The sequence below is a fragment of the Ruditapes philippinarum genome, unplaced genomic scaffold (assembly GCF_026571515.1).
Source record: "Ruditapes philippinarum isolate M1 unplaced genomic scaffold, ASM2657151v2 ctg3169_1_1_1_1, whole genome shotgun sequence".
Taxonomy (NCBI): Eukaryota; Metazoa; Mollusca; class Bivalvia; order Venerida; family Veneridae; genus Ruditapes; species Ruditapes philippinarum.
The window spans coordinates 2,209-24,628 of NW_026852111.1; the positions used below are offsets into that span (position 1 = coordinate 2,209).

Genomic DNA, 22,420 nt, shown 5'->3' on the forward strand with positions numbered 1-22,420 from the left:
GGGAAAAATAATGTTATGCTTAATTAAAGAGGTGACACTTTAGAACTATATTTTTTATCTGATATCGAGTTGTAAGAGCCGATTTGCAGTTATATGGGTAAGAGTTCGATAAGACTCCCTACGGTCGTCTTAATACGAACTCTTACCCATACTTATCGAGGGCTGCATATACTTGTATATACCAGCCAGTGTTTATATTGGCAGATTACCACCGTTTTTTCTCCTTATTTGTGTAGTGGCGCCAATATGTACCGCTCCTTAATGTGACGTCAGATGTTTACGTTGACGTCATCAATGTTTAGTTTGTTATTGTGAATTTCGAGAAACTTGTAGATCTAATTCGTATATTATTTATTTTTTATGTTTATGATTTAATGACCTACAGTGGACTGTGCAAATGTAGATTTTCTAACTGAATATTTCAGAGAATCGTTTACTCAAGGAAATACAAGGTATAAGGTATAGTTAGATTTATTTGAAGTAGTGGAAGTTCCGAACATAAATATGATGTCACTTAACCAAAAGAAGCAATGTTGAGGATTATTATTAAAATAAACCAGGTCTGACTCCAAACAACAACAACAACAACTTGTCTGAAGTAAAGCAAGCTTATGTATGTCATTGGAGCTTACGATCAACCCATATTTGTAAGGATCTACATTGAAACTTAATACATGTCCAGTCTTCGAAATTAACGCCAGTCCGAGGCCACTAAATTTAGCATCAGTCCGGTGATTATTGCAAGGTTGGTGGTCCGATGCGCCAGTAGATTTTTGGCCATGAGAAAATATTATAAGAAATTAAACCATTGTTTATTATGGTCATTATTTAGCTATGATTTTGTGATTATTGAGTTAAGTAAATATTTTGTGTGAAAGTGATTTGTTTGAAGCAAATTGCGTTGTTCATGTTCAATGCTAGTAAATTTTGCCTAAACATTTGGTCCTTATACTAGAATTTTCAAAGCTGTCAACATATGGCCCAGAATACAAGAAGTATTATGCTTTTTTTTCAAAATTATCAAGGAATCATGATGAAGTGTTTTCCTTTACCCATCAATTTATTACCTATCGTATGTATTTGGTCCGGCTAAAATCAAGGGTCCAGTAAGATTTGAATTTTACTGGCCCGAATGTCCTGTGCTTTTTAAAGTTTTTCGTGAAGACTGCATGTCTTGGGATAATAATTTGAGGTCACTGTCCAAGGTCCATAGCTCTCTTGGCGTGAATTTTGAGCGGGATATGGCCGTTTGTGAACTTCTAGGTCATTTTGATAAAAAATGGGAATGATGATTTCAAAAGTGTTGACAAAAGAATTGATGATGATAGAACTGACGATGATGGTATTAATGATTGCCAAAGTGCTGATGATAAAATGATGATAAAACAAATGATGGGTATGGAAATAAGAGAATGAAAATAGTAATAAACATGGTGATGATTAAGGGTGGTGATTACAAATATGGTGATAATAAAATAGATCTAATTTAAATAGAAAAGTTCATCATGATGATGGAAATGATGATTAGAAAATTTTGATAATAATAATGATGATAATCCCAGCCAGCATTTTAATATCGGTCCGATATCTATCCGACATGCCTTTTATATCGGTCCGATATCGTAAACGATCTCGGGCCGTTGTCGTTTTGCCCATCGGATGATAAAGGTCCGATATCGTTTACGTATAATATCGGTCCAATATCGGGCCCGATATTGTATTTTGCATTCATATATTGGTCCGATATCTATCCGACATGCATTCTATATCGGCCCCGATCTTGGGCCGTTATCATTTTGTTCATCGGATAATAACAGTCGGATGTCGTTTAATTTAGTATTCGTTGGTCCCTATATATCAGTCAAATATTAGTAAAAATTTATTTCTTTGGCAAAATATTCAATCTACACTAATAGATCAGAAGAATAATAAAATAACGAAATACATAATCAACATATTTATTTAATCTTGCATAAACCACAAGTTTAAATGTTTTCACTGACACCAAGGAGAACATATTGGTGACTTTATTTGCTATGACAATTTTAATACATGTGAGTTTTCTTTAAAAGTGACAGTTTCATATGTACAAAAAGGCAAAATAGATTTTGTTTGGTCTTACAAAATACATTTCTACTCTAGCAAACAACAAAACTCAATGTTCTTGCACACAGCACTTTCAATGTCTCCTATCAAGCCTATGAAATTGTAATAATTTCTTTCAAGTAGTAACTAAATAAAGCTGCAGACAAAGCTTTTAACATAAACATGTATCTTAACAAGGAAGTTACACAAAATGCAATGCTCAAATAGCAAACAACAAAACCTATTGTTCTTGCACACAGCACTTTCAATGTCTCCTATCAAGCCTATGAAATTGCAATAACTAAATAAAGGTGCAAACAAAGTAACATGGCCATTGTATACCCATTGTATACAGATTTTTAACACAAACTGGAAAACCAAGTTTATATTTTCAACTGTTGTAATTAACGGGTCATAAATAATGTGAACAACTGGTTATCATCGCTACATATTTATTTAAAATTTAAGGGAAATATTTCAAAAGTTGCACAAGAATGAATAATGAGTCTTATATAAACTACTATCTTTATTTGAAGTTTCTTAAATTTTGGATGATAGCTATTGAAAAATATCAGGCAAATACACAATTAAACCAAGGCAATTTAATAAAAAAAAAATAAGCAAGAAATAATCATCACTCCCCCGCAATATAAACCATTATCAGCTGAAGCTAAAATGAACTCATAGGCAGTATATGGTGTTAAGAGTTATACATTAAAAAGGACAATAATTAAAAAAACTGTACAAAAAAGGGTTTTTAAAATATCATGCAATATTTTAAGGTCTTCTATCATTGCATGAATATTCATTAAAATTCAATAAATGTTAAAAATATGATTAAAAGCAAACTTTCAACATCAAACTGTTAACAAAAAAATGCAATGCTCAAATAGCAAACAACAAAACTCATTGTTCTTGCACACAGCACTTTCAATGTCTCCTATCAAGCCTATGAAATTGTAATAATTTCTTTCACAGTAGTAACTAAATAAAAGCTGCAGACAAAGCTTTTAACATCAAGCTTTTACACATAAACATGTATCTTAACAGGAAGTTACACAAATCAATACTCAACATAAGCCAAACAACAACAAACCTATTGTTCTTGCACACACAGCACTTTCAATGTCTCCTATCTAAGCCTATGAAAATTGCAATAACTAAATAAAAAGGTGGCAAACAAGAAAGTGGAATAAAGCAAACATTCAGCACAAAGTAATGTGTCGTGTACTTCCACACTTATAAAACCTATCCTTATTTAAAGTTTCATAAAGTCAGAATAGTAAATGTTGAAAAACATAAGGCAACCACAATCTTGAACATTAAATGTTATACCACGCTGCCACACGGCCACCCAACTACCAAGACCTATCTGCACCAATGATGTAAGCATATGTTTTGTAGGGAAAAAAGTTGAAACACTTGTTTTATCAGTCTTTTTACAATCGTATTTTGTCAATTGCAGATAACAATTATTTGATAACAATTAATTTGTGTCCGTTACTGAACAGAAAGGAAAATGATTAAAATAGTGGTTAACAGATACACATTTGTCACTACTATTAACAACAAAAGCTCATGTTTTATGGGTAAAGTGATAAACAAGGGTCATTTTTATGAAATAAGTTACCTAAACAATATGGTTAGACACTAAACTATACTTAATGCACAGTAGGGCCACAGAAAAAATATGTCTCTTTCTGTAAACATCGGCCAGAAAAATGGGTCCGTAGAGGATTATTCTAGTGATATAATCCTAATTGACTGTGAAAACTTACCTGGAAACCATATCATTAGATGTAAAACAATGCTTTTTGGTGAACAAAACTGCAATCAGAAATGTTGTTCTTTATTTTTAACGACTTGATGATGTTTTTATCCTTACACCAGTTTTATATGTTAAAAATAAATTGCACTCAACCGATAAAATAGAGTTGGAAGAGGTTACAGTTAAACAGACTTACTTTTGAGCGCGTAACACATATTTATTTGCCTCTATCTATAAAAACCTTTAAAGTACTAACCACCGTTTAAAGAATTTACAAGAAAAAAAAAAAAAAAAGTGTCAATAAGCCCAATACTTTTGCTATCCATCCACCTGTTCAGTAAGCTTAATATTAGATAACTGGCATGAAAAATATTGTTAACGTAAATTCAATGCAATATGTCGTTCAAACCCGTTTTTTGCATTTCAAAATTTTACTAGGTAGTACATCTTTACTGCGTAACTCATGTGGTATATAGTTTTAATTTAGGCCACAGTGCCTCTAACATTCCTCCATAAGCGTCAGGTCGGTAACAAGCTTTTTTTTACAATCACCATAACACCTCGTTGCGGTTCAAATCCCCATCGTCCAACAAATACTCTCTGCCTCTCTTACTCTTTTGTTTTTTACCCCTTATTTTATGAAAAATATTTCAAATTGAAAACATATACATCAACAATTCATTTTGTTAATCCAATAAAACAGTGTCATATTGTCCAGCTGCTCAGCTCCAAATGCCAGTTACATCTTCTGGTTTCTAAGTCACTAAAATGTCTGTTACAACTTTGTTGTGTTTATGCCTGATTGTCAACATTTTGGTGGCCAAGCTTGGTTTCTTCTTATCCTTCCTGCCCATCTCTGTCTGATGCATTTCTAAGCCAATCTTTGATAAAGAACTCAAATATCATGTCCATTTGCCTGTGGAAAGTTTCTCTGTACAGCCCCTATTAAAAATAAAGAGAGAATTTCTAAAATATGAATTGTTAGTGTAGCCAAGTTTAAGGTTAACCATCAAAATTGGATTGTTAAACATATGAATACTGAATAATTCATATTTTGGGTGGCTTTGACATTTGCTATACCTGAAGGTATGTTAGCGCCCAAGCATGTGGCACAAGGGTGCTTACATAACCCCTAGGGTCTCAGCAAATGTTAAACCCATAAAAACGTTTATTCAAAATGCTTCTGAAATAATTAATTTTGTCTCTTTAAAATTATACAAAAATACAATATAGCAGTTTTCTCCGCATTTTAAGTTTATATTGTAAACAAAAAGCTTTTTAGTGTGTGTGACTGGTCACATCAATTTTTACAGCACGTTTTGGCGAAGCTGAAGCATTAAGAAAGTAGCGTTTAACAGCATGTACTCCTTTGTAAATGCACATTTTCAGCTTTTTCATGTTAGCTTGTCCAAGGACTTTGAGCAAATCAGTTTGCATGAAAACTGAAAATTAAGTAAACAACAAAAATATCTTACTAAGAACTGCAGAACTCAGTTTCAGTGACCCATAATGACATCTTTCCTTTGGCTCCCGTCCAATTGTAATGCACAGCAAGGCTGTTGTGAAGGGCTTCCTTCATGATTCGCTTAGTCATCATTTTGACTGAAGATCCACCCCAATAACTAGAGAAATAGCTGACCTGCAAGAAAGCAATTGCAATATGTATTCATAAAATAGGATTTTTACAGTGCTATGTGGGGCACTTAAGTAAATTTTATTTTGTTGGTAACAGGTTGCAGCTCGATTTTTTTTTTTTTTTTTTTGGGGGGGGGGGGGGGGGGGGGGGGGGGGGGGGGGGGGGGGGGGGGGGGGCGGGGGGGGGGGGGGGCGGGGGGGGGGGGGGGGGGGGGGGGGGGGGGGGGGGGGGGGGGGGGGGGGGGGGGGGGGGGGGGGGGGGGGGGGGGGGGGGGGGGGGGGGGGTGGGGGGGGGGGTGTGGGGGGGGGGGGGCAAAACTGTGTGAAAAACTTTCCCTCTCTAATTAAATTTACATTGAACTCTAAAAGTAATCTAGCATATCATTAAAAAAGAATCAATAACTTAAACAAACAAATTACAGTGTTTGGGAGAAATAGCACACCAAAGAATAAAAACAAACTGTCACATTTTTTCAATGATTGTGATTTATCATGCCTAAATTCTCTAAATGTTGGGGCACACAGGTAACAGCCCTTATTTACAAAAACATCACTGCAGCAATAGAATCAGTTCTTTAAAATATAATTATTTTTAATGTTGTGAAGACTTATAAGAATGCTTATCAAATAGTCAATGATATAGTCACAGAAAAACAGAACTGTTATTTTACGGCTGTTTTAACAACTGTACAGCATAAAGTTTGTTGTTTGCTCTTTTAAAGTAGAATTGCTGTAATGAGTACCATAGTGAATCTAAATTAGCTTAGCGGTTGCAGGGCCAAAACTCCATTTTGGGGGAAGGTGCCTCAGCCTTTTTCTTGGGGAAAATTTGCGTGATTTAGGAAAACTTTGGGAAAAGGGGTCTCAAATTTAACACAAACTTTTAACAACTTCTTCAAAATAGAAAGCATAAAGCACTGGGAAATACTAATAAAGGCAGTTAAAGACCTTAATTCAACACCATCATTTAATTTTGTTCTAAATTCTATGGGAAATTACAAAAGACTTGGGAATTTTGAGGACCAAACTGGGGGAAAAAAAAAGGCTAGTTTGGTTGGGGAAGCAGCCTATATTCAGCCTCTACAAAGAAGAGTTTTTTGGCCCTGGGTTGTTCAAAACTATCGTTTAGTTACTTATGTTACACTTATGTGTAAGCGTTAAATCATCAGCGTCAACGCTTGCTAACGCTGTCAACGTTAGTGGGTTTTTGGAAGCTGTGTCGACATAAGTGTTAGTTAACGCTGATGTAACCCTTAAAAGTTAGCGTTAGTATCAACGGTAAGCTAACTTGACGAAGCATATTTTACAATTCAAAATTATTTTAATGCTTTTGCTGTCATGAGGTCAATGTGAAATAAATATTCATTTAAGTGAAAGCCTAGTAGAATCTACAAATGTACATTATGTACGTTAAAAAAAATTCACTCAGTAAATAATCTATGAACACACTACACAGCTCCTGCATAGAAACAATCAATAACTGCATTGGTATCGTAAAAGGTGCCAATTAACTTTGCCTTTTCTTATTTTGCATCCATCATATGCCATATTACATGATATTTATAAAATTTTGATTTTCCAATCTTGAAAAATAAACAAAATTAAAGTTGTTGACTAAATACCAAAAAGGAACTAACTTCCTAAATAGCAAAAAGTTAATTACAGCAGAAGACCTCTACAACAGGCAGTCAAAATATGTTGAGAAATAAAAATATGTTGAGTTGATAGACTGTGCCAAAGCATGTCTAAGTCAGAAAAAGTAATTAGAATCTTCCTACTTTTCTTCCACAAATAAATCTAATGTAAAAAAAACTTACTGAAAAGACTACATACAAGCACAGCAAAAATGGGCAGATAAATGCTACTAGTACAACCGTTTCTTGTAAACCGATATGACAAACATTTTTCTTGAAATACAGTTTACCTAAATCACAAAAGACCTTGGCTGTGGCAGCTGTCAACAATGAAAAAAACAAAACAAACAAGAGCTGTCACAGGAGACAGCCAAGCTCGACTAATAAAATACTGGACGCAGTAAGGAGGACAAAACTATGAAAGAAAATCAATTATGTAGAGTTATGAACCTTGTCACACAACATGTATGTAATGATAAGAAGTATATATTTGAAGTTTGAAGTAGATACCTTAAAAAGTAACAAAGTTATAATATTTCTTAAAGAAAACCCTAAGTTCAAAGAGAAATAAATCTGTAAAAATTACTTCAAGAGTTATGAACATTGTCACATAAAATATAATGGATTATAAGGAATAAGTATTTGAAGTTTGAGGTAGATATCTTTAAAACTAAAAAAAGTTATATATAGTTAAAAAAATAACATTTTTCTAGTAAAAATCTAATCTAAGGTGATGGGGAGATAATTCTTGCAATATTGGTGCTAGAGTTATGAAACCTTATCACATAAGATGTGGATGATGATAAGGTACATTTATTTGAAGTATGAAGTTGATCCCTTTAGAAATAAATAAGTTAAAGTAAAAAAAATAATATTTTTCTAAAGAAAATTCTAAGTTCAAGGGAGATAAATCTGAAAATATTGGTGCTAAAGTTATGAACCTTGTCACATAAGATGGGGATTGATGATAAGGTACATATATATTTGAAGTATGAGGTTGATCCCGTTTAGAAATAAAGAAGTAACAGTAAAAAATAGTATTTTTTAAGGAAAATTTAAGTTGAGATAAATCTGAAAATATTGGTGCTGGAGTTATGAACCTTGTCACATAAAGATGTGGTTGATGATAAGGAACATATATTTGAAGTTTGAAGTTGATACCTTAAGAAATGACAAAGTTATAGTGAAAAATATTTTACTGCACCAAAACTTTAATCTGAAATCTGGACGCGGACGCCGGGGCGAGTAGGACAGCTCTCCATATACTTCGTATAGTCGAGCTAAAAATCAGAAGTAGGAATATCATTTGTGTAGGCTTTGGAGGCAAGAATACTCAGTATGCCCTTTATTGTCAATTTATTTTAATTGCCTGTCCTTTTCATTTTCTGGTTACTATTTAGGTCTGTTTGAAAAGTAAAAATGTATTGGTGGATCTAGAATTATGAAACGTAATTTTTGCCAAATGTTTGTGTATTTTTTATGTTAAAAAATATAACAAATATTGACTGCAACACTGGTAACAATCACATATGTTGCCCTGTTGCCGCCAATGAAATCAACAAATGTAAAAATCAGGTAGAAAATGAAAAAAGACTTGAAAGACACAAAGGTAAGCTTATCATTTAAATTGAAGAAAAAACTAGAAAACCAGTGTTGATGTTAACAAGAGGGCCATGATGGCCCTGAGGTCGCTCACCTGTATATAGGCCCCCCACCCCCGGGCCAATTTTTACCCAAGGGCTTTTATTTGTTTATTTGAACAGACTTGGTAGACACCCATAAGAAGATGTTTCATGCTAAACATCTAAGTTCTAGCTCATTGGCTTTTTAAAAGAAGATTTTTAAAGTTTTTACTATACACATCTAGTTTAAAACAATGTCACCCCTGGGGCAGGGCCAGTTTTGACCCCCGGGCGTTTATTTTAACAAACTTTGTAGATATTTACTTAAAGATGTTTCATGCTTAATATCTAAACTCTAGCTATTTGGGTTTTTCCAAAGAAGATTTTTAAGTTTTTGCTATACACATATAGGGAAAATCAATGACCCCCCCCCCGGGCGGGGCCAGTTTTGACCCCAGGGCTTTTATTTGAACAAACTTGGTAGACACCCATTAGAACATGTTTCATATTAAATATCCTAGCTCTAGCTCTTTGAGTTCTTTAAACGAAGATTTTTTAAGTTTTTACTATATGCATAAAGGGGAAAATCAATGACCCCCTGGGGCAGGGCCAGTTTTGACCCCAGAGCTTTTATTTGAACAAACTTGGTAGACACTCATTAGAAGATGTTTCATGCTAAATATCTTAGCTCTAGCTCTTTGGGTTCTTTAAAAGAAGATTTTTTAAGTTTTTACTATATGCATATAGGGAAAATCTATGACCCCCTGGGGCAGGGTCAATTTTGACCCCAGGGCTTTTATTTGAACAAACTTGGTAGACATTCACTAGAAGATGTTTCATGCCAAAAATCTAAGCTCTAGCTCTTATGGTTCTTTAAAAGAAGATTTTTTAAGTTTTTACTATATGCATATAGGGAAAATCAATGACCCCCGGGGCTGGGCCAATTTTGACCCCAGGGCTTTAATTTGAACAAACTTGGTAGACACTCACTAGAAGATGTTTCATGCTTAATATCTTAGCTCTAGCTCTTACGGTTCTTTAAAAGAAGATTTTTTAAGTTTTTACTATATGCATATAGGGAAAATCAATGACCCCCTGGGTCGGGGCCAATTTTGACCCCAGGGCTTTTATTTGAACAAACTTGGTAGACATTCACTAGAAGATGTTTCATGCCAAATATCTAAGCTCTAGCTCTTACGGTTCTTTAAAAGAAGATTTTTTAAGTTTTTACTATATGCATATAGGGAAAATCAATGACCCCCTGGGGCGGGGCCAATTTTGACCCCAGGGCTTTTATTTGAACAAACTTGGTAGACACTCACTAGAAGATGTTTCATGCCAAATATCTAAGCTCTAGCTCTTATGGTTTTTTAAAAGAAGATATTTAAAGTTTTTTCTTTTGGTTGCCATGGCAACCAGAGTTCTGCATGGAATTAAATTCTTTGAACAATTTTTAAAGGTGACCACCAAAGGAACATTCCTGTGAAGTTTGGATGAAATTGGCTCAGTGGTTTATGAGGAGATGTCATTTAAAGCAAAAGTTTACGGACGGACGGACAGACGGAAGGACGACGGACGGACGGACGCCGGACGAAAAGCGATCACAAAAGCTCACCCTGTCACTTTGTGACAGGTGAGCTAACAAAAAGTTAATGTCAACTTAATGCTGGTCTGACCAACGTTACAAATTGTCGTTAACTAACGTTGATTTTAACGCCTAAGCGCAAGTAGTTAACGCTGATAGTAAGCGTTAAATCCTTAATGTTAGTTTTGAACAACTGGGCCAAACATTCTGCTGGTTTGCCAAAATTGTGACATGGTGACCATGTCTTAATAACGACATTGTTAGTTGGTCCTTGCAACATCATATTTGTTTATGCAATTAGCCGCATTTGTTCCTGGCAACAAACCAACATGGTTGCATGGCAGGTATTCTACCTTAACCCTTTCGCTGCCAGAGGGTTATTGTTTTATTGATCACCTATTTGCCAGAGGGTTTTCTAAGAAATTACTTTATTATTAATTAATATAATTATCATTATTTGAAATTAGTATTATAATAATTATATGTTTCCAAATCCGTTAGTATAATAATAATTATTGTCGATGGTATAATTTTCTTTATATTTATTATTATTATTATTATTATTGATTTATAATTATTACTATTATTAATAAAGAAACGGCTAAAGCCGTCTATATGGCAAATATGCCGAAAATAACAGGAACGGCTTAAGCCGTCCCTATGGCAGTGAAAGGGTTAAATGACCTCAGAAAATTTCATTTAGGCTTCATGCTTTCTAAACTAGATAAAAATTTGTTTATACCATCATTTTCATGGAGCCTGGCTCATTAAGGATTTCTTCCGTATGGTTGAGTTGTTCCTCTGTTGATATTGGAAGATAAACTCCATCTGGAACATCTGTGTTTTTCTCCCCACAACCATCAAGTCGTTTCACCAGCCCAGAAATCATTGCCATCATTTCGCGTTGACCCTGTTTTATGTCTTCCAGGGTTCTGAGTATTACTACATCACGACCTGAAACACCAAATAGAATTGAAAATAAAAAGCAATCAAGGGAGACAACAACCATTATAATGATTAATCAAATAGGATTTTAGACAAATAATGTCTGGCTTAAATTTTTTTTACATGACTTGTTTAACGATCATTCTGAATTAGTGCTTAAAGTTAAACAACACTGATTTATTACTAATTAGTAGATTAAAGGTATTGATGTAATTAAACCAGTTATAATATTAAACATTGAAACACAGAATTTAATTCTGTATTTCTGTGATAACTAATTCCATATTTTCCAGTAAAAATACAGATATATTACTTTAAGTGTAAACAAACTTTAAGGGGCACTTAAGTATTCAAGATTACTTTTTACTATTTTATACATTTATTGTTCTCTAATGCAATAATACATTTACAGTGTTGTTGTATCGAGTCCTGACTGTAAATACTTTTAAATAAAGAAAATGTGATTAAGGCTCCCACGTTTACAATTTTTTGTAAACGTTTACACGATTGCTAAGAACTGAAACGATACCGTTTAAACGGTGGTACCTTTATGTACTATACACACCATGTATTTGAGTCGCCAAATGATGTCTTTCTTTCTATTTTTAATACATGTACTAATAAAGAATGTACAGGGCTCATCACGATTGAGTCAGCACACATTTTTTGCATTGTAACCCCATAATGATGTGTAAAGGGTTGTAAACACCCATTTTCCGTTTGTTTACTTTGGAATAAACCACTAGATGTGATAAAATTCATGATTACAGGCAATTATTAAGAAATTTTGTAAGACAATATAGTCATTTTGATTAAACGGTAAACAATATAGTAAACGTTTATGAATGAAAATCAAACGACTCCGTTTAAACGTGTAATCGTGGGGGCCTTAAATGTGATATACATTTTATGATTTATATTTAATTTAAAAGCATGTTTTCAAATTAAATTAGCAACTTTTACTGATTAAAGAACAAAAAATTTCTACCCGAGAGAATATTCTGAGCTTGGTCTGAGCTAGATGTCGATGATGATGATTTTGGAGACGCCTGAGGTTGTGGACCTAGTGACACCTGATGAGGCTTTCGTGACGCCTGAGGTTGTGGCCCTAGTGACACCTGATGAGGCTTTCGTGACGCCTGAGGTTGTGGCCCTAGTGACACCTGGTGAGGCTTTCGTGACTCCTGAGGTTGCGTCGTTGTACACACCGGAGTTTGCAGCCTTGAAGACTCATGAGGTTGCAGTCTTGGTGTAGCCTGAGGTTGTGGCCTTGAAGACTCCTGAGGGTGAGGACTTGCAGACTTTGGAGGTTGTGAACTTAGAGACACTTTAGGTTGTGGCCTTAATGAAGCCCGAAATTGTGGTGTAACTTTTCGAGCTTCAGGAATTTTTTTTGGCGGAGTTGGGTAATCACCTTCACTCTCTTTCTCTGATTCTGAATCCATGAATCGTGGGTTTGGCCTTCAGTTTTAACAAAAAGGGTAACATATATATATATATAATTTCAATGTCAAATTCAACTACACATGTACTTAAGATGATAAAATAAACATTTAACTTTAAGTTATAGGTCTTAATGTTTGAAATATCATATGAAAAAAGGTAAATCAATAAACTGTTATTAACATGTATACTTTGTTTTATGTCAGGAGAAATTGAAAAATATGCTGTTTAAATTAATGAAACATCTTATTTTCAATTAAGTTCACAAATATTTAAATATATGCTATACTCTTTGTTAAGGGTGTAACGGTTTACCGGTATACCGATATATTGCAATATGAAAAAATAAATTTCGTACCGCGGTACGATTTTTGGAAAACCGGTATTTTATAAAAAATCATAATTTTCAATTAATTGCCTTCTAATTTTGTACAAATTTCACATAAAATCTTTAATTGGCCAATTTTGTTGGCGTCAACGTAAGATAAAAGTATCCGACAACTAGTACACTTAAAAGTCAATAAGCGGCCGCATAATTTACATAAGCGGCCCAGATGTGAAAGGTCACACGCAACTAGTTTTGTTTATCAAATTGTGTGACACTTTACTTTCTATTTATTCCTTACATTTTTATTAAGTTTCTACTAAAAATATATACATATAATAATAATATATAAATGTTACTCCATCTTTACATAAAAACATATACAAGACAATACGTATTGCAATATATTGCAATACGCTTCAGCAAAATGGCAATATATTGCAATACGGTTTTTGCTGTATTGTTACACCCCTACTCTTTGTATAAACCACAGTGTCTATTCTAGGACGCGCGATTGCGCGATTCACGCTAGTATTTCAGAGATCGCGCACAATTCAAAATCATGTATGTGAAAATCGCGCATCTATAAAAAAAGTAAAAACAAGAAACATGGCAATGCCATGAAACCAGGTTTTCAATTATCACCATTGTAGATAAATATGTTGTATTTGAAATACAAATACAAGCAACAAACAATGTAACTATGTGCAATGTAAAACATGAATAATGTAGGAGGAATTGCCACTGAAGAAGTGTTCACTATAATATTATGTATAAGGAAAAAAACAAAGGGCCATAATTAGGTCAAAAACTATCCAATCACAAAACCCCGACAATATGTGCCAGGGTGCTTGATGACAAAGCTTATGTGAAAGTTTGAACAAAATCCGTTGAGAAATGTAGGACGAGTTCAGCACAGAAGAATTTGTTCACTATAATTATATTGATAATTCTGTATAATGAAAAACAAGTTACAAAGTAGACATGAAATAATATATCATATCTTTTTTAAATTACCTCCAAAGATGATATGACCTTTGACTGCCAAATCAAGTTAAAATCATGTAAACAGGATTTTCAATGTTAATGTCACTGTGACCTTGACCTTGGAGCCAGCCATGCGGAACATGCGTTCTGCACGTCATCTTGATGTGGTAAACATTTGTCTGAAGTTTCATCAAAATTCTTCAAAGGTTGAAGAGTTTACAGAGCGGACAGGATTTTCAATGTTAATGTCACTGTGACCTTGACCTTGGAGCCAGCCATGCGGAACATGCGTTCTGCACGTCATCTTGATGTGGTAAACATTTGTCTGAAGTTTCATCAAAATTCTTCAAAGGGTTGAAGAGTTACAGAGCGGACAGGATTTTCAAATGTTAATGTCACTGTGACCTTGACCTTGGAGCCAGCCATGCGGAACATGCGTTCTGCACGTCATCTTGATGTGGTAAACATTTGTCTGAAGTTTCATCAAAATTCTTCAAAGGGTTGAAGAGTTACAGAGCGGACAGGATTTTCAATGTTTATGTCACTGTGACCTTGACCTTGGAGCCAGCCATGCGGAACATGCGTTCTGCACGTCATCTTGATGTGGTAAACATTTGTCTGAAGTTTCATCAAAATTCTTCAAAGGGTTGAAGAGTTACAGAGCGGACAGGATTTTCAATGTTAATGTCACTGTGACCTTGACCTTGGAGCCAGCCATGCGGAACATGCGTTCTGCACGTCATCTTGATGTGGTAAACATTTGTCTGAAGTTTCATCAAAATTCTTCAAAGGGTTGAAGAGTTACAGAGCGGACACAATTTCGTTTGACGCCCGCCCATCCGCCCATCCGCCCGCCATACCCCAATCTAATAACCAGGATTTTCAAAATTGAAAACCTGGTTAAAAACCGTAAAACTTCCATCCCACATTATATTTGGTTGTTTTGTTTACATTTACACCGAAAACCGAAGGGAGGTAACTGTAAGCTAATTATAATAATTAAGTACCGTATGGTATTGGTTACGCGAGTTGACGGAAATTAACGGAATGTTCCGTATCGACCAGAACTGGTGTGCTAGGTCTGACAGTTGGGCGCCATTTTAGTGTAGTAAATAATCAAGAAAAATGAGGCAATTCCTAGCTTGGCTACGATCTAGACGTGAAAGATAGGCTGATTATTTGTATTGCCATTCCCTTTATAATCAATCGCGGCAGTTCTGTAATAATATGTTTTCGTTTAAAAATTAAGGGGGGACAACTTCTGCTGCCTTAAATAAATATTATTGTTTAATTATTTCATCGGTTGAACGCCTCAGTGTAAACTTAATGCAGATGACTTAACATTGGCAGTTTATATTGGCACCCCTTGATTTTGAAAATCGCCCCCTTTTTTGAAATAGAGGGGGGAAAATCACCCCTATTTTTCAATTCCTAGAATAGACACTGAAACCATTATTTATAATCATGAAAGAAGGGTTTTCAAGTTGTGGTAAACATGATATGACTACAAAGACACATTTTTAAAACATTCACGATTTTAACAGATTTCCCCCTATTTTTCTTTCTACAGACATAAATGTATCATTAAACTCAAATACCTATGCTTCCTTTTATTCCCCTTTTTTGGTGTTGAAGTGGTTAGAGTACTATCTGTGCATATATCAGTAAGAATGTCAGACTCATCCTCTGCCTCCTTTGCCTTCCTTAGCGCTTTTTGCAACAAATCTGAATCATTTGTATAAGTCAATTTGTATCAAATTCAATCAATTGGTAAAGTAGTGCTTTCACTAAGCAATACCCTCCTAATGCAATAAGTCCATGGTTTCCAACTTTCCACCAATGCTTTAGGCCACATAAAAATTATGTTTGTTTAGGGTAACATCTCCAAAATAACTAGGTAGGGTAGGTAGGTGTTTTTGTTTTTTTTAACCTAACTTTTGTTACATGAATGGGTCTAAATTGCCAATGACTATTTTTCCAAAGAGATGTGAAAAAACTGTTAGGGTCGGCACCTTTTGCTAGGTAGGGTTAGGTTACCCCAAACAAAAATATTTTTATTTTACGCCTTATCAAAAATAATTGATCTGCCTCATTGGCAGCTACCGCTAATAACTTAAAAAAGGAATCTCCTATCAGAGTTCTGACAAGATAACATAATTTTTAAAAATAGAAATATCACATCTATACATAAACCCTCAAAGGAAGGGAACAGATTGGGGTTTTTTGGTGAAGGTCTTTCTCTCTAGAATAATCTATTTATATCTTTTAATTATTTATATTTATTCAATTAGGTACATGTACAAAATTATGTTTATATTTACCAGTAGTGTACATTGTCCTTATAATTCTACAGGACACCCAGGTGTTGTCTGGCTCGGCATGTTGTTTTAATGCCAAACCTAGTTTGACTGATGTTTTGACAGGGGGCCAAAGAACGGTATCATCGGAACTGTCTGTGCCACTTTCCTTGACAAGCCATTTTTCAGATACGACGGCTATTTCATTGGTATCGAATTCAAGGCCATCCTTAATAATATATATGTTTGCTATTGCCGACCCAGAGTTATAAGGAGTGGGTCGGTAGGTAGGCTTTTTTTTTTTTTATATAATTTTTACTGAACATAAGTTAATACGCTTAGTACGTTGTAACAGATTGTGGAAATTTGGGCTACACTATCATCATCCGCAAAACTAACATGTTAAACACAGTCAAAACAATAAAAAACATGTTCACTAGTAATCATAACATGAAATAAAAAAAATGACTATGTAGACATAAATTCAAGCATGGTCAAATTACCGATGTGATAAACTAATCCTGCTTTAAATTCCCGTACGAACTGGAAAAATTATAGTGGATCACCAGGACATTTCGTTCTCATGGATGCATGATCATTACTCAATTTATTACAGGTCTGTAAAAAATAACACACGCAAGATTTGTCTCCTATAATTTCTGAATGGCGGATCGTTAAAATATTTCATTGTTAGTTCCCGAAAATTATCGCAGATTGTTGAAATTCCATAGCGCTAAAAGACACAAAAACACTCGCGCAAAAAGTAGCATCCATAGATAAAAGGAATATAATGTTTCCATTGTTAAATATAAATACAAAATTTACACACGAAATGACCTCTGACAAATGACTGGTCGGCTCTTCTGAAGAATCTGTGAATCTTTGATGTTTACACACCTGTAGTTGTTGCCGAATCATCAAAAAAATGCCGAGGCTCAATCGACTTCCACTCTTTTTTATATATCAGAAAAAAAAACTGTCATTTCTTTTTGTCAAGGAATGATTACACATGTTTAATTATTGCTCAAGTAAAAAATGTTGGATATTTATCGTGTCAATTATTGACATATTATTAATCGTAAAGTGCATTTTGACATGGAGTTTAATTAGACGTATGTAAATCTGTGATTTGATTGTGATATTTTATTTACATTTTTATGATCTTGAAGATATTTTGCAATAATTGTGTCTGCTATCAAAACAATAATGCATATAAAATGACCACAGCTTCCAAATAATTATTTTTTCGGTAAATTTTATGACAGAATCCCCGCTGCTACCAGAAATGTTTTATTGCATGGGCTAAGTATTTAATCTGTGTCGGCAGTCATAAACAAACAAACATGTACTCCAAAGCACATTAAAATTACCACATGGTAAACTAGTGACCATATAAATGCTTCACAAATATTCATTAACTGAACAAACATTATTTTTAATCCCGTTTCCACACCTTAATTTGATACGTTCTTATTATTAGTTAATCGACTTAATGCCGCGCGCATGCAGTACTGCGTGACGTAAGGAAAATATCCTTCCCTGGTTGGTTGCTATTTCTGTAAATACTTTAAATAGTAACGCACAGAATGCCCTCATGAATGATCACTCGTTACTTTACATATTAAATGTGTGATTTTCCTCCAATTTTATTTTTGTTTTCGAGGGAATTTTTTAGATGGAATGCCCTTGCTGATTTGGCGGAAATAAAAATAAATCTGATTTTTTTAAGCTGAAAAAAACTTTTGAGTCGGGGCATTTTCGCTTGGTCGACCGGCAATAGCAAACAGATAATTTTTTAAGAGTGGCCCAACCACCAGATACTTAGTCATTGTCTGGTAAAACGAAAGCAAAGAGTAGGCATCAGACATTGTCTGGTAAAACGAAAGCAAAGAGTAAGCATCATACAATTTTTGTAAAAGAACTGCAGGCAAAGTTCTGTTGAAAAAAAATTCTGGAATTTGATAAGAAAATATTTATTTAAATTATAAAATTTTAGAAACATATATCATATGCAATTTTGAAACACATACTAAAACACAAATTTCTCTTAAAAATCGCGATTCAAAGTACCAAAAGTTTCATATATATCAAAACATCTGACTGAGTGCAATTTTGGTTGCATTAAAACACAGACAAAAGATATCAAATGTATTAAGGTGTTATGAGCGAACCATTCAGCAGTCATTTAACATGAACTGAGACAATAAAGACAAAAAAGACAAAACAGTTTCCTTGCAGTGTTTTTTTTTTCACTTTTGGGGGAAGGGGGTCGGTGCCGTTTGGAGGGGGAAAAATGCAATAGGAGGGGGAATTTTATTTCTTCATAAATGAGGAGAAACAGAAACGAATCCAATGCATATTTTAATACACCACTTAACACTGTAATATCATTGTGTACACCGATATTTAAGAGACCGGTGTGTATACAATGACTGTAAGATTTACTTTTGTTTGACATTGTTTTCTTTCCGGTGAGTAGAAAAGGGGAGCAACTCTTGCAACACAAGTTTAAAATACGTCGCTCTTTCTTAATATACGGATCTAAAATATTGACAGCAGAATTTTAAGCGTCGCATGTTTAACTTGTTGGGAAGCCAGGGCACTCGTTTGGCCATTTTTGGGGCCGAATATCGGCCCCATTCCCCTCTCAAAATCATATGCTTTTTTCCCCTATTTCAGCAGAAAATTCCCCTAAAAAAAATTATAGTATAAATGTTTGATATTTAACAAAAAAAGTGATGTTTTGATTTCATAAAAATAAAATATATTTCTGTTTAACTTTCAATGGATTGAAAACTAAATTACAGTTGTCAACAACGCTGTATGTTAAAACCGAAAGTAGCAGGAAGTGAGAAATGTACAAGGAGGTAACTCTCGTAAAATTATTGACAAATTAATGTGGCAGATAATCATCGTAGGAGTTTACCTTATATTCAATTTGTTTAGAGAATAGACATACATTGTCATATTCTGCTAGTAAATAAACAAAAACTATTTTAATTTCTGTCAGTTGTTGTTGGAAAAAACGTATTTTCTCTTGCAGTTTTGTACTCAAATATTTTCGTACCCAGTTTTACAGTTACAGACAATTTTCTCTGAAACCAAAACCTTTTTTAGAAAAGGCATAAAACTTTCTTGTTTATTTTTATTTAATTTTTATTTCAGTTCTCATTGTTATAATTGTTTCAATCTAAAGAACAGGCAGAAATATGTAGAAAATAGATTAAGAACTGACCAGTGCAGATTGCAAAATAGTGTGATACATTTTTAACTTTAAAAATAAAGAAACAATTAATGACTATAATAGGAAATAATTTTCCTGTGTTTCCATAACTTGGGTACAACATACCCTTGCCTAGGAAAGTCTGCCTTTCCAGAGCTTGTTGCACTGATTCAATTTTTGTTGTACAAGTTTTTTTTTTAAATCAACAACAACAAAAACAACTGTCAGTTTTAATTTTTTTATCATAAACAACAATGCATTATGCTTGTTATAGATTTTAAAATTACCCTAACGTTTTTCAGAATTTGCATTTTACCCCTCACTTTAGAATTTGAGGGGTATAAAACCCTTGGCCAAAAACATATATCTGGAGCTCTGATTGATGTCTGAGTCAGTCAAGTGCAATAAGAAAGCAATAAAGAAAACAATGAGATAGCCTATCTCAAGAAAAACTTCATGTTATATGTTTTACTTGTTAGGTCTATAGTAATAAATATACTAGCTATTGTAAGTAATGGTAGGAAATTGTGCCAAGAGTTAGTGTAAAACCTAAACTTAAAGAACTCATATATGGCTTAAAATTCCCCTTTTTGTCTTAAAATGACGCAAAATTCCCCTTCCTGAGGGTATGGGTACCTGTCCCCAAAAGTTGTCTAATGCCCTGGAAGCAGTGAGTAGCTCCCCTTACATACCCTGGAACAATTTGTAAACAACTTTGCTTAACAGTAAGTCTTACAGGCTTAAAATAAAACATTTTTCGGCAGTTTTATGCAAAAAAATGGTATTCATTGCAGGCAAATTTTGGCTGCCATATGGGGGGAAATTTCGGCTTTGAGAGGGGGAAAAAACCATACTATTTTGAGGGGGGAATGGGGCCAAATTTCGCCTAATATTTTGGTGAAAAAAAAAAACACTGCCTTGTAACACCTTAAATCATTAAAGAAAGTACGGTATCTGTTTGTGAAGTTCTAGACAGTCATCTCCAATCACTTAGACTCCAAGTCATGTATCAGTGGTATACATACAAAACCATCATCAATAGGAAGAAGTACACATTTACAAATAATGTCTCTAATATCAGCAACGCACAAAATGCCACTGAGGTCTGCAACACGTTTTATTCTAAGGTCTGAAGATGGTAAAAAATCTTGAAAAAATCTGCAACATTTAAAAATTGTTCACAAACAAAGATTTTTTCAGTGTTATCGTTCAGTACTATATTCCTGATAATACCAACTTCATCATTTATAAGAAAGCAGTAGTTGCCTCTCGATGTTGAGAAAAAGCAATCCGGAAAATGGATTTCTTTAAACTGTGAAACCACCAAATGGTTAAATCTTAATGGCAACGGTCCATTTACATGATTTTTCTTCAAAATGCCTTCTTTGTTTGAAATCTTAGGAGGCAGAATTTAACAGATTTCCTTTACTTTCATAAATTTTCTACAATCACTTGTTTGCAATGGAAATGTGGGTTTTCGACAAGAATGCTTCAGTTTCCCAAAGAAAGCTTTAAAACGCAAATGCAGAGAAATTTTCCCTAGTGGGGGGCCAAAAAGTTCATTACAATCTGATCCAAGTGTGTCAAAACCATGTACATTGTAAAAAAAGCATGATTCCTGCCATAAAGCTTCACCAAACTGAATTAAAAAACTTGCAAAAGTAGGCATTGACATAATCCTGTAAGTATACAAAAAAAGAACAAGACAAGCAGAACACACCTATAAAACATTAACAGTTAAAATGCTTGTAACAAATCAGCTGGAAGGTGTTTTCCTTAATAAGAACAACTGGCTCAGAATTCAAATGACGCAAGGGGAACTGTCGAAACTTGGCTCTGCTTTCCACCTTGGAGAGGCACGATTCAAAGTGATTCTGGGCTTTGGCGATTGAATTCTTTTGGAAGAAAAAACCTTTAAATCAGATAAATTGTCAGAAATTCTCTTGATAGCACCTGTACCAATGCGGCACCCATTTTCAAGTGGACCCTTCATCAGAGTAGAATCATGCGTTTAACAACTCCAAGATAAACCAAGGGCATAGCATCTACTGTAAACTGCGAAACCATCCCTATTGGTAAATTATGAAATGGTGACTGACCAATGTGATGTTCTTTCAAATTGCAATTTCATCAAATGAAGCATCAGTTCTAAGCGGGGAATCAGTTGCAGGAAATGTCATTTTACCCTGCCATTCTCCACGTTGCACACATTTATCACAAACCGTAATATCCACTATGACCTTTTATTTGCTTTACAAAAGCCTTTGCAGGTGCATCACAAATTACACAAGAAAGCATGAAACGAACTCTGTTGTTTGATTCTTCAGAGAACCCGAACCCCATTCTGAAGTAAATTTTCCAAATCACGAACAAAAAGGTCAAAGGTAACTCGCTTAACTAGTAGGTTTTTGGTGCTCCTGAATAAAAGAGCCAATAACAAATGGCCTTGGGAAATTGAAGGGTTTTACAAGTCCCCCCAATATTGGGCCACAATTGAGGACCAGAAACTTTTGAACAAAAGGTAGTCCCATCAATATTTAATTGCTAGAGAAACCCATTCACTATTGTAATACCCATTAACCCTTTGAACAGGACCCAAGTTTCTATTCCAAAATGGTAATAGCTACCAAACAGCAGTATTTAACACTTGATAGTTAGTGGGTTTTTAACAAAGTTCTGGGCATTTTTTTGGCAAGTACTATGGTACTGTCGAAAAAATTTAAAAGGGAAAATCATTTAATGCAGAATGGCTAATATTTTTCCCTTTAAAACCCAAAAAATTTACTAAAAGGGTACCCAAATTTAAAGCCCTCACTAAAAATTAATTCATCCTTTTCTTGAACTGCCCGGGAAAAAAAATTCTTTTTCAGA

At 34.4% G+C, this 22,420-nt stretch overlaps 2 protein-coding genes across 2 annotated transcripts in view; one reads left to right on the forward strand and one right to left on the reverse strand.

Moving 5' to 3' along the window:
• Positions 1–318: 318 nt before the first annotated feature.
• Positions 319–22,420, forward strand: part of LOC132749499 (uncharacterized) — a 32,339-nt gene continuing 10,237 nt past the window's right edge. Inside the window, exon 1 of the mRNA XM_060739297.1 lies at positions 319–452. The gene's annotated coding sequence lies outside the window, so the exon portion shown is untranslated. The remainder of the gene's footprint in view (positions 453–22,420) is intronic.
• On the reverse strand, positions 4,705–16,542 carry LOC132749498 (uncharacterized). Its single transcript, XM_060739273.1, has 6 exons — positions 16,351–16,542; positions 15,628–15,754; positions 12,263–12,735; positions 11,072–11,283; positions 5,329–5,492; positions 4,705–4,795 (listed from the first exon to the last, which is right to left on the reverse strand). Coding segments are annotated over exons 1-6 (990 nt in total). The 5' UTR covers positions 16,364–16,542; the 3' UTR covers positions 4,705–4,794.